At 59.8% G+C, this 11,091-nt stretch overlaps 5 protein-coding genes across 5 annotated transcripts in view; 3 read left to right on the top strand and 2 right to left on the bottom strand.

Annotated features, from left to right (window-relative positions):
• Positions 1 to 739, top strand: part of SDRG_16519 (hypothetical protein) — a gene marked incomplete at both ends in the record, with an annotated part of 1,060 nt that extends 321 nt beyond the window's left edge. The window contains one exon of the mRNA XM_008622733.1: positions 22 to 739. Coding sequence (XP_008620955.1) covers positions 22 to 739 — 718 coding nt within the window. The remainder of the gene's footprint in view (positions 1 to 21) is intronic.
• Positions 740 to 2,339: 1,600 nt separating this feature from the next.
• Positions 2,340 to 3,808, top strand: SDRG_16518 (hypothetical protein). The gene is made up of 3 exons (XM_008622732.1): positions 2,340 to 3,123; positions 3,173 to 3,251; positions 3,299 to 3,808. The coding sequence occupies exons 1-3, from the start codon at positions 2,390 to 2,392 to the stop codon at positions 3,701 to 3,703; spliced, it is 1,218 nt and encodes a 405-aa protein (XP_008620954.1). The 5' UTR covers positions 2,340 to 2,389; the 3' UTR covers positions 3,704 to 3,808.
• Positions 3,809 to 4,566: 758 nt separating this feature from the next.
• SDRG_16517 (hypothetical protein) lies at positions 4,567 to 6,901 on the bottom strand. Its single transcript, XM_008622731.1, has one exon. The coding sequence runs from the start codon at positions 6,864 to 6,866 to the stop codon at positions 4,608 to 4,610; it is 2,259 nt and encodes a 752-aa protein (XP_008620953.1). The 5' UTR covers positions 6,867 to 6,901; the 3' UTR covers positions 4,567 to 4,607.
• An 874-nt stretch (positions 6,902 to 7,775) lies between these two features.
• On the bottom strand, positions 7,776 to 8,979 carry SDRG_16516 (hypothetical protein). Its single transcript, XM_008622730.1, has one exon. It carries the CDS (start codon positions 8,876 to 8,878, stop codon positions 7,955 to 7,957), a length of 924 nt encoding a protein of 307 aa, XP_008620952.1. The 5' UTR covers positions 8,879 to 8,979; the 3' UTR covers positions 7,776 to 7,954.
• A 1,330-nt stretch (positions 8,980 to 10,309) lies between these two features.
• Positions 10,310 to 10,588, top strand: SDRG_16515 (hypothetical protein; the record flags this gene model as incomplete). Its single annotated transcript, XM_008622729.1, has 1 exon — positions 10,310 to 10,588. One exon carries the CDS (start codon positions 10,310 to 10,312, stop codon positions 10,586 to 10,588), a length of 279 nt encoding a protein of 92 aa, XP_008620951.1.
• Between the last annotated feature and the right edge of the window lie 503 nt (positions 10,589 to 11,091).

Genomic DNA, 11,091 nt, shown 5'->3' with positions numbered 1-11,091 from the left:
TTTTCCCAACGTCTACGCCAGTGTCATCTCCAAGGGCTTTTACGAGCGGGTGCTTCCGTCTGCGTCGGTGGATCTCGTGCTCTCGTACGTCGCGTTGCACTGGCTGTCGAAGCTGCCCACGCCGCTGCCGGGCAGTCAAGTGACCCTTCTCCGCCGGCACGCCGCCACGGTACCTGATGTGGCGTTGCAGTGGCAAGCGGCGGCGCACAGCGACTTGGTGCGGTTTCTGCAACTGCGCGTGAATGAGCTCTGCGACAATGGCGTGCTGTGCACGACGATGGTTGCCGACCTCGACAACCCAATGGCAGGGACTGTCAATACAGCGTTTAACAAGTGCATCGCCGACATGGTGACTGCTGGCATCGTGTCGACGGCGTCGATGGAAGCGTCGGCCGTGCCAACGTATTTTCGCGCGATGGACGATGTGCGAGCGGCCGCCGCGGCCGTGCCGGAGCTGCAGCTCCGTGCCCTCGAGACGGTGTCGATCCCGATGCCATTTGGCAACGTCGCGGCCATGGCTAATTTCTTCTCGGTCGTCATGAAGCCAGCCATGATTGCGCATATGACGGACGCCGAGCGCGCGGATCCCGCGATGCACGAGGCACTCGCCGATGGCCTTTTGCGCCATTTTGATGTGGACGTCGAGGTCCACGGCGCCGTCGAGCCGCTCTACAAGCACGTTTCGATGGACTACATTTACGCCTCATTCACCCGGCGTCCTCGTGTCTCGTCGGCGTAATGCTACTCAAAGCGAGTTTGTTGTACGTAGTTATGTCATTCTGCGTTGTTGTTCTCGATCGAATTGTCGTTGACAAGAGGTATTGCATGCAATTAGCAAGACAAAGATGGAGGACGTTCCTAGGCGTTCGTGAGGCCTGGTGGGTGCGTCAAGCGTGAATCGCTCGAAGTCGTGCCTCGGAATTGTGCGAGCTGGTAGCAACCGCACTAGGAGTCATCGCGGCGAGCCGACGTCGTGTTGGACCATTCGGCGTGTAGGTCGATCTCGCGCATGCAACGGTTGTGGAAACATTGTCTTTGATGTGTGTCCCTAATAATGATGTGTGTGTCTCTGTTTAGGATCAGAGACGCGACTATGCATGCAGTGCGCACACGCAATTAATGGCCATAGAACCCGCACAGCCACACGTTTTTGACCGTTACATGACGTGGCAGTGATACAGGCCGGTATCTTGCGCCACCGCCGATGAGTCGCCGGCTCTACGCTGTGTACCGCGACTTGGAAACGTCGCTACGAGAGAGTCTGCGCAAACACATTGTTGCTGCTCATGTGTATAATCGTTGGGTTGTCCCAGGGGAAATAATGGGTCGCCTTCACTTGCATCACCCTGACAGCAATCCAACTCTCGTGGGGCATCTTTGGTCACGAGGCTTCGGACCGTAGCCGCAGATTCGTTGGCGAGAAGCGAGGAGGCGCTTCTAGTGATGGTATTATAGCACCAGCTGGGGTACTGTAACAGTCGTAAATTCGTCGTCGAGTGCGTTTGAGCGCACGTCGGTCCACACGCAGCGCTGCGTTTCCATGGACGCGGCAAACTTTTGGACGCTGATGTGTCGCACAGCTGGATATTATTTCCGAGTGAATATAACCAGTCCTCACGGTCGTGCTACGCGCTTACTCGCCTCGGGGTCGTTGCGACGACCAGCGTGGTACCTTTGCCACTTGGAAAACGCAAAATAATGGTCGACTAATTTCAATGGCGTACAGCGATCCAACCGGCTCGTCGAATGGAATGGCCTTGCATTCCCAAGACGGAATCGTACAAATAGTATCGAGTACTACCACCTTGTACCTTGGGATTGGACCGTGACGCTTCTCTTTCCGTCGATGCGTCGGTCCAGACACTTTGCGTCGACGCCAGCGTGTGCGCCAGCACGAGAAAGATTCGTCCGTGTCGGTCGGTTCGGGCACATCACTTGATGCAGCCGTTGACAGCGCATCGCTTCAACTACACGCCACATGCAACGTGCGGATGTCACGGTGGCTACCAACCGGTGGTAACCCACGTGAGTAACACCCGATCAAGCACTCGGAGTTTTGCGATGCACTCGAGCACAACGCCTGACGACTATCTTTCCGTTCTCTAATATAAAATGCACTTATTGGACGCAAACACTAGTCGACGGAGCGCACATCGCTTCAAGGCCAATGCCAGTCGTCCCGCGACCGACTCCACACCCTCCTCGACAAGCCATCAATTGCAAGCTCGATGACACACACGGTACTGCAAGCGCGTTGCGACCTGCGCCATGCGTGACCAACCGTGTGCATACGCCGCGACCACGCTCTCTCTGGCCTCTTATCTTTGCTCTTTGATGTACGCTGCCGCGTAAGATTTTCTCACTCTCCGATTCGATTCGTCATCCTACCATGGGACTCGACCGCGACGCGTGGTTATCGCTGCAGCGCACGCTCCACGACGCTGTCCAGACCCTATTGCAATCGTACACGAGTGGCCGCGACGACCTCTGCAGCGGCTACCGGTTTGCGAAAGCCAAGCATGGCCAGCACCTCTTTACCCGTACAACAGCGGCGTCGCCCTTTCTTGAGGTGCTCTCGCTCGGCCACTCGGTCCGGTCGCTGGACGACGTCCTCGACCTCTGCTACGCCGCGACGTCGGAAGACCAGCGCATCCTGGAAGGCCTCGTCCATGGCGACAAGTACCTCGACGCAGCCGTCCTCGAGACCGTGTTTGCCGCGACGATCGACGACCCGTTTCGGTGGCTTGGCACCAAGACCAAGCAGATTTACATGACGGGCGGCTTTGAAAAGCGAGGCACGACGTTTGTCGAGTATTCAGGGTCGCTGACCGACGACCTCGGGCAGCGAGTGCTCTTCATCATGCGCGAGTCGATGCCCGGCGACCTCCCGCGCGATGTGGTCGCCTACCGCCTGCAGTCCATCTCGCTCTTCATCGAACACGCGACCGGCCGCGTCCAGGACGTGCACTACAGCTTTGTGGATCCCCAAGGCAAGTTTCCCGCGTGGCTCTTCAACCAGCAGGTCGCTACACACATGCCGGTGACGCACCGGATTTCGATGCTCGCGCAAAAGAAGCGCCTCCTCCTCGCAGCGATGCATCAGCCCGTCGACTACGACGACCGGTACGAATCATACCTCGTCTCGTATGCGGTGACTCATGACATCGCGTAGCCGTACCCGCGCCTGTGGCTCCTGCGGTGACAAGCTCGGAGTGTTTCATCACAAGCACGTGTGTCTGGCCTGCCATCACGTACGCAATGAAATCGATGAGATCGCCATTGCTCATCGCTACACTAGGTCATGTGCCGACGATGCCTCATCAAAGTTCCGCGAGCGCTCCCGCGCGGCGCAGTGGCCCAAGAACCCTTTTGTAAAAAGTGCTTTGTCGTCGCCAAAGACCCCAAGTTGCCCCTGCACCACCTCGCATGGATGGACGAAGATGCCATCTTGCACTCGGTGATTGCGCGCCGCCGCTTCTACTCCAACCAGGCGCACACCGCCAGCGCGAGCGGGGCGACCTTGTTTGACGACAAGTGCCGGCGGTCGAGCGTCGGAGTCCGCAATAGCTCGATCACGACGACCGGGTCGCTCGCCGATCTTCCGGAAGAGCCCGTCTTTGCGGAAATGGACGCGTGCATCCAAACGCAGCGCAACCTCGTCGAGCAAATTCGCCTCCGCCTCCAAGAACCGACGTTCGACTAGAGTCGTTTTAGATCGACAACCCTATTTAACGCAAATATTAATACTCGACGTCAAGTAACCGCACACCGCGCACGCGCGGTCGTGTGGCCGTCTGCTGCTCTATCTCGCCTGCACCATACCAGTCCGACTGGCAGCCATGGACATGTTCATGTAAAGTACTATTATCGCGCTCTGTTGATGCTAGTGATGATGCGACGCACATTTCATTGGCCGCAAGATCCTCGTTCTAGCGTCGGCGCGTCGTAGCCATCCATTCTGTAACTGTCAATCAGAAAACGAAACCGTCAGTCCACCGTCCGGGGAAGCTTGTTGACCATCGTCAAATAACGCCCGGCACACCAAGATCACGTTGCCGATCGTCCTGCCCCGCGACCTCCAGTCGCTGGCGTCTCTCGAGGACCTTGACAAACTGCGTAGCTTTGCCGCCGACCGTGACGCCTGGACGGACTTTCGGACCCTGTCGTCATGGGCCTCACCCGCGGCCACAAGCGTCGTAGGGCAGCAACAGAAGTGCCAGACGAGCCCCCGCGCTGCCCTCTGCGCAGCCACGGCCCGGCGAACGAATGAAGAAGGATACATTCATATTTATAGGGCACCAGGTGCGTACTCTTCCGTAGGACACCCCGTGGTGGCCAAATCACAGTTGCTGCTTGCATGATCCCAGAACCTGCCCAACTCGGCCTTTTGCTCCCGCTGTGGCGGCCTTATGGGCCAGACCCCGGGCTACCAGGCGCCGCCGCCGATAGCGTCCAGCAATGTCAGTACCAGAGCCAGCCGCAGTACTACGCGCAGGGCGTCCAGTCCGACTCCCTTGCTAGTTGCATGCCCTACAGGGGTCGCTGGTCCTATCGATCGCGTCGACACTTGGAAAAAAAGACACTTGGACTTTGGATTACAACACGATTTACAAGTGCGCCGCAACGTACTCGGCGATGCGCTGCTCCATGTAGATGCGGTCTTCCAAATGGCGCGGCGAGTGGCGTTCCTTGGGGAACAACAGCAGATCGTAGTGCTTGCGCGCCGAGATGAGCGCGTTAATGAGCCGCGCAGTATGGCGAAAGTGCACGTTTTCATCAATGAGGCCGTGGATCAAGAGCAGCTTCTGGTGGGGCTGCATGTGCTGCACATAGTTCATGACATTACCACGCGCGTACCCGTTCGGGTTGAGCTGCGGCGTCGACATGTAGCGCTCCGTGTAGCACGTGTCGTAGCCGTCCCACGACGTGACGGGTGCGCCGGCAATCGCAAGCTTGAACGTCTCGGGCGCCTTGACGAGCGAGATCGCGCTCATGTAGCCGCCGTAGCTCCAGCCGACCATACCCACGCGGCCCGGCAGCGTGATGCCGTCGGCAATGCACTTGTGCACACCGTCTTCCTGGTCTGAGATCTCAATCGTGCCCATCGCATGCTTGATCGCGCCTTCAAACGCAACGCCGCGACGGAAGGTCCCGCGGTTGTCGACCTTGAGGACTGCGTAGCCCATTTGACGGAACATCTGCGCTCGCATGTCGACCGTCACGGTCCATGCGTTCTGCACGCGCATCACATGCGGCCCGCCGTAGACGTTGACCATGGTCGGGTACGGACCGTGGCCGTAAATGCTTGCGTCGGGCTTGTAGATCGCACCATAGAGCGTCGTCGTCTCGTCGCGCGACCGAAAGCTAAAGAGCGACGGCGCTTGGATCCGGTCCGACAGCAGCGTCAGGCGCGGGTCCGACGTTGTGTGGAGCGTGTGGAGTGGCGAGAGCTCGGTGCCGTTGACGACGCGGTAGACTACGGCCGTCGGCGGCGTCAGCAGGTTGCTGTACACGTCGACCAAGGTCGTGCAGCTGCCGTCCATCGTGACCGAATGCACACCGCCGATCGTCGTGATTTTGGTCGGCGGCGTCATGGGCTTGGACAATGACGTCACATACAAATGACGCTCGGTGGGCTCGTCGAGGTTGCCGGAAAAGTAGAGCCGGTCGTGCTCGAGGTCAATGCCTTCGATCGCTTCGACGTTGCCCTCGCCAAACGTGAGCTGGCCAAGGACATTGGCCGACCCGTTGGCGTACTCGTACAAGTACAAGTGCATGAACCCCGAGCGCTCGGACGCCCAGAGAAACGTGAACGCGCCGTTGCCCCGGTGTTCGAGGTTGCGGAAGAGGTAGTGTGCGTTGAGCCACACGTCCGAGTGCTCGGTGAGCAGCGTACTCGAGACGCCGGTCATCGGGTGGAAACGCAGAAACGCCGCGTCGGTCTGGAGACGGTTGAGCGTCTGGACGCCGAGGCTGCCGTCAAGGAGCCAGTTGACGCGCGAGATGTAAAAGTCGTCGTCGCCGTGAAAGTCCATCCAGATCGGCGCTTGGAACACGTCCGGTGAGTCGAGGCGAAGCGGGAGCACACCGAGGCGGCGCTTCGGGTTGGCCTCGCCCGCAAACGGGTACCGGTGGTCTTCCTGCGCGCTCTCGCCAACGTCCGGGCTGCCCGAGTGCATGATGCGGAACTGCGGAATGTGCGTGTCATCAATCTCCTCGAACGCAAGGTGGGCCGAGTCGGGCGCCCACCAAAAGCCGTGGAAGCGCGAGAGCTCTTCTTGCGTCACAAAGCACGCAAGGCCGTTGCTCTTGCCGCTTTCGCGGGCACCGGTCGTGACCTGGATCGCAGTCGGGAGCGACCCGTCAGCGTTGGGCTCGGCCGCGACCACGTAGAGCTCGCTCTCTTGAACAAACGCAATGTACTTGCCGTCCGGCGAGTACTGCGGGTCGATCGCGCCGCCCTTTGCGCCCGTCGACGTCTTGTCAAAAAGCAAGGTTAGCTCGGCGCCCGGGCGCTCCTGGAGGTACAAGTTGCCCTGCAGCGGGTACACGATGCGCGTCGAGTGCGGCGTCGGGCACCAAAGGAACGACGTGATGCCCGTGCCCATCTGGCGCTGGCGCTCGCGGCGCAGCTTCTCTTCGAGCGACAGATTGCTCTCCGTGTTGCCCGAGCCCGGCGGCCGCGCGACCAGCGACACCGCGAGCGAGGCCATGTCGAGGCCGTACAGCTGCTGCGTGAGCTCGTTGTTGGAGCTGTGGAGATACGTGAGGAGGCGGCCGTTGGGGCTAAAGCCGAGGCGCGTCGGCGCGTTGCTGCCGGGCGTCGGCATGCGCGCGACGTCTTCGTGCGAGATGAGATGCGCCATGGCGGAGGATTGCGAAGTGCCCACCTGCCGGTCCCTTCCTCATGCTCATGAGCAATCACCCCGAGCCCTCCTGAGGCGGTTCGCCCAATGGCCTTGCCGCAGCCTCATAATTCACCAATCATGTGCAAGCACGCTGCTTTTCACCACTGTGATTGGTTACGACCAGATCCTTGCCGGAAACCGCCCCGAAGTGGTTTTGCAAACTGCCGGCAACGTGACGTGGCGCCGCGACAGCTGGCGACCATCAACGCGCCGGCGCGTCCATCGCACAGGTCGTCGCAGCGGCGCATGGCAACGTTATACCGGCAGCCAGGGTAAACCACCGGTAGCGAGGGTAAACCAGAGGGTAAACTAAGAGAAACGCGTTCAACCTGAGCTCCCTCCAGACGTTGTCGATGGAGGAGCTCGGCCATAAATTGACCAAGTGACCGGGCCAACGCTGTGACATGGCAGGTGGAACTTCAAGCGCAGGTCCACTTTGCGCTTATTGGCGCGACGTGGCGGCCCACCGACAGGGCATTGCCCAGCGCTCTCCAGCTGCGCTCTCCAGCTGAGCTCTCCTAAAGAGCGCAGTAGCTCAAATCTCGCCCGCCGTCCTTTCGACTGGCGACTCGACAAGTAGCTTCGTTCAAATGCCATCTTGACGACGACCCGTCTCGGCACACAGTCGCATGGCGGCGTCGACCGTGGCACTGTTGTCACGGTATCGTCGTCTGCTACGTGCTTGGCGACTAGGAGCGCGTCGTTCGTTGTCCCAGCCAGCAAGGTATCTGTGCAGGACGGACGCTCGGGCTACGCTCAACCCACGCATCAAGCTGCCGACCACCTGTGTTCGTCTATCATCGCGCCCATCCTCACATTACCGTGCCCTAGATGGAAGCCAACTTGGCGTGGCGACAGAGTCCGTTGGGTGATCATAGCAGAAAGGCACATCCGCCGAAGTCCGTCCACGGACTGGACGCCACGAGGATCCTCGGCCACCGGCGAATACGTCCTGCATTCGTCGGCCGCATCTTCGTACACGTCGACACGCCCATCGTGGAAGACACAGGTTAAAGTTAGAGAAAAAAGAGAGGCTGTTTGCGCTCCTACGCCGACTTGGCCTTGAGCACGGTCTCGTGCGAGGCCGCCTCGGTCATCTTGGCCTTCTTCGTCTCCCACGCATGGAGCGCGCGCTTGCGGTCCGAGACAAGGCCAAGCTTGGCGCACGTGTCGATGAAGAGCTTGGTCGGGTTGTACTGGGACATGACACCAAACTCGCTGGCGGCGTAGTCGTACGGGAAGACGTGGTGCCAGTTGTGCCAGCCCTCGCCGATCGAGAGGACGGCAACGATGGCGTTCTCGGTCGGGTGGATCTTGGGGTCGTACGGCGTCGCGCCGTAAAAGTGGGCCGCCGAGTTGACGAGCCACGTGCAGTGGAGGATAAAGACATAGCGGAAGAAGCCAGCGACAAGAAGCCCGTTGGCCCAGTGCTCGCCAAAAAAGTACGAGCACACAAGCATCGGGAAGATGAAGCTCATGAAGAGGTTGCCCCACGGGTTGAGCGTCTTTTGGAGGCGGACGACCCAGTCTTCAAGGAGATCGTCGCAGTTGATCTTGTTGCCAGCCTCGATCACCTTCGGGTCCTTCTTGACGAGGAGCCAGCCAATGTGCGCAAAGAACATACCGCGCTTGGCGTTGTGCGGGTCGGCCTCGGTCTCCGAGTACTTGTGGTGCACGCGGTGGTCGCGGCTCCAGTGGTAGATCGTGCCTTGGTTCGCGACCGAGTTGCAGAGCATGAGGAAGAAGCGCACAATACCGTGCGCCTTGTAGCTCTTGTGCGCCCAGAGGCGGTGGACGCCGCCGGTGATGCCAAGGCCCGAGAACTGCGACAGCACAAACGTGAAGAGGAGCGTCTGCCACGAGCACGAGCCAATGTAGCGGAGCGCGAGGACGGCGAGCGCATGGCAGTAGCCGAGGTAGATGACCATGGGCCAGTTGGCGTTCTTGTAGTGCTCCGACCACGCGACCATCGTGTTGGGAATGCGGAGGATTGGGAAATGAGACTACGTTCTTAGCGCAAGGCGTCGTTGGCCACCCGGTTTTATACTCGCTGGAAGATCGCTGAGGTGGCAAATTTCGATCGTGATGCCGCTTTTCGCCGCTTTTGATTGGCGCACACAACGGTCGCGCGTTCTGATTGGACGATGAAAAGGACGCCACCGCGGCGGCCGGTGATGTCACACGCGTGTTGACAAAGGGCCATGACGACGTAGCGCCAGCCAATGAAAGCGCTGCAATCTGGTTTGTTTTGACCAATCATCATTGAGGAAATCGTGCAGGCCCGGTTTTGATACAAATGTCGAGAGATTTTTATACTACGAAGCGGCCTGCGACAAGGGCGGAAGGGAGAGCGTACCCGTCGACACCTTCTCCCACCGCGACTGTGACCGACGACGACGGCGACGCGACCGTTGCCTTCATCAGTCGATCGCTCGCTCCGAGATGTACTACACTTCCGTGGCAACTACGGTACGTCCATGGACGTCAGGAATCGTCGACGACGCTCCATGGCGAGCGATGTGCGAGGAGATGAAGGAAGTCCATCGAAGCCCCTCTTGTCGCTTGTTCCATGCAGCGAGGTGGGTGAGCAGATGCTTTTGCCGTTGATGGCTCCGTACCGTTACGTCCGACGTGGCAACCGTGCGCAGTGACGTGGCACGACGAGATTCATTCCTGTGATTACGATCCGCCACAATGTCGGTCGCCAAGCGCCAACGGCAATCTCGATGGGAGGCATGTCTGGACGACCACGTCAGTGCAGAGCACGGGTTGCATCATCGTGCGGTTGCAGGACCAAGCTCAATGAAACAGGCTCGTTCAAGCAAGCTGGTCCGTGTCAAGTTGGCTCGCGAAATACACTATGGAAATACACCACCAAACTGAGTCGAAAGAACGCCCTTTCCATGCGCGGCCGTTAGTTCTTGCGCGTTGGCTGTGGTTTCTTCAAAAGCACGGCGCCGCATCCCACTAGTAGAAACCTGAAAGAGCTTTTGGTTGAATGTCGGAGCGCACGGCGCATGACCAAGATATGGTCACCGGTAGCGCAGAACGCATCCTTACTTGTTGGTATGCCAGTCAAGCAACACGCTCGCTGAGTACTAGTCGTATGACAAGAATTACCGATTGTCGTTCATGTTGAACGTGGCGACGAGCAGCTTGCAGTGTACAGCCAGAGCCAGTCGGTAAATAAGGTTGAAAAACAAGTAAGCTTAGTCAGCTCTTATTCCATACAAAGGGGCTAGATATGCATCGTTTGTACTACAGTGTTTGCTTAACACTCGCCGACATCGTCGTTAACCTCGTCGTCGACGAGCACTGGCGCAATGATTTCGACCACACTGGCCGTCGCCATGTGCAGAGACTGCGTCCGGGTCGACTTGACGGCGACGACGGCCGCCGCGATGGCCGCCACGAGCGCGACGCCGGCCACCGCCATGATCGCGGCGCTGCTCAGCATCACGCCCGATGTGTCACGTGATGTCGCTTCGGCGCTCTGGACACTCGCTGTCGCCGCCCCGGATGACGACGACGACGAGCTCGGCGCACCGCTCCCCACTGGCCCCGACGCACCGCCTTCCAACGGCCACTGCGGCAACGCGCAGCCGTACGTCTGCGTTTTCGCATCCACGAGCATGCATTGGGTCGAGCGCGTCAATGTGCACTTGCCCGACGAGCGGTAGCTCGGAATCCCAGGCACGCAGTTGCCCGACGCTTTGGCGCCGGATCGAGGACACGCGCCGTCCGCCGTCTTGCCGCCGCAGACATGACCAACTATGCAGTACGTGGCGTCGCCTTGGACGCTCACGGCGGTGCAGGCGGTCGGCTTGGTCAATGGCGCGACCTGCAGCAACGACTCGTCGACGCGGTCGCTCTCAAGAGCGAGACTCTTGCGCAGCGACGTGGTGGGCAAGATGCAGCCGTACACGGTCGGACCGCCCGGCGGGTTGATGTTGCCGCACACAGCCGACCGCGGCAGCGCACACGAGCTCGTGGCGGCGTTCCAGCTAAAGATGCCTGGCACACAGTCGGTCTGCGGCGTCGCACCGGCCGTCGGACACGCGCCACTCGAGAGTGCGCCACTGCAGACAGGGCCGGTGATGCAGTACGTGGCGTCGCCTTTGACGCTGACCTTGACGCAGGCGGTGGCGGCTGACGCGGCGGTCGCGACCACACAGAGCAGGAT

Source organism: Saprolegnia diclina, assembly GCF_000281045.1.
Source record: "Saprolegnia diclina VS20 unplaced genomic scaffold supercont1.133, whole genome shotgun sequence".
Taxonomy (NCBI): domain Eukaryota; phylum Oomycota; class Saprolegniomycetes; order Saprolegniales; family Saprolegniaceae; genus Saprolegnia; species Saprolegnia diclina.
The sequence above is the reverse complement of the archived record's forward strand: the minus strand, read 5'-3'. Positions and strand labels throughout refer to the sequence as shown.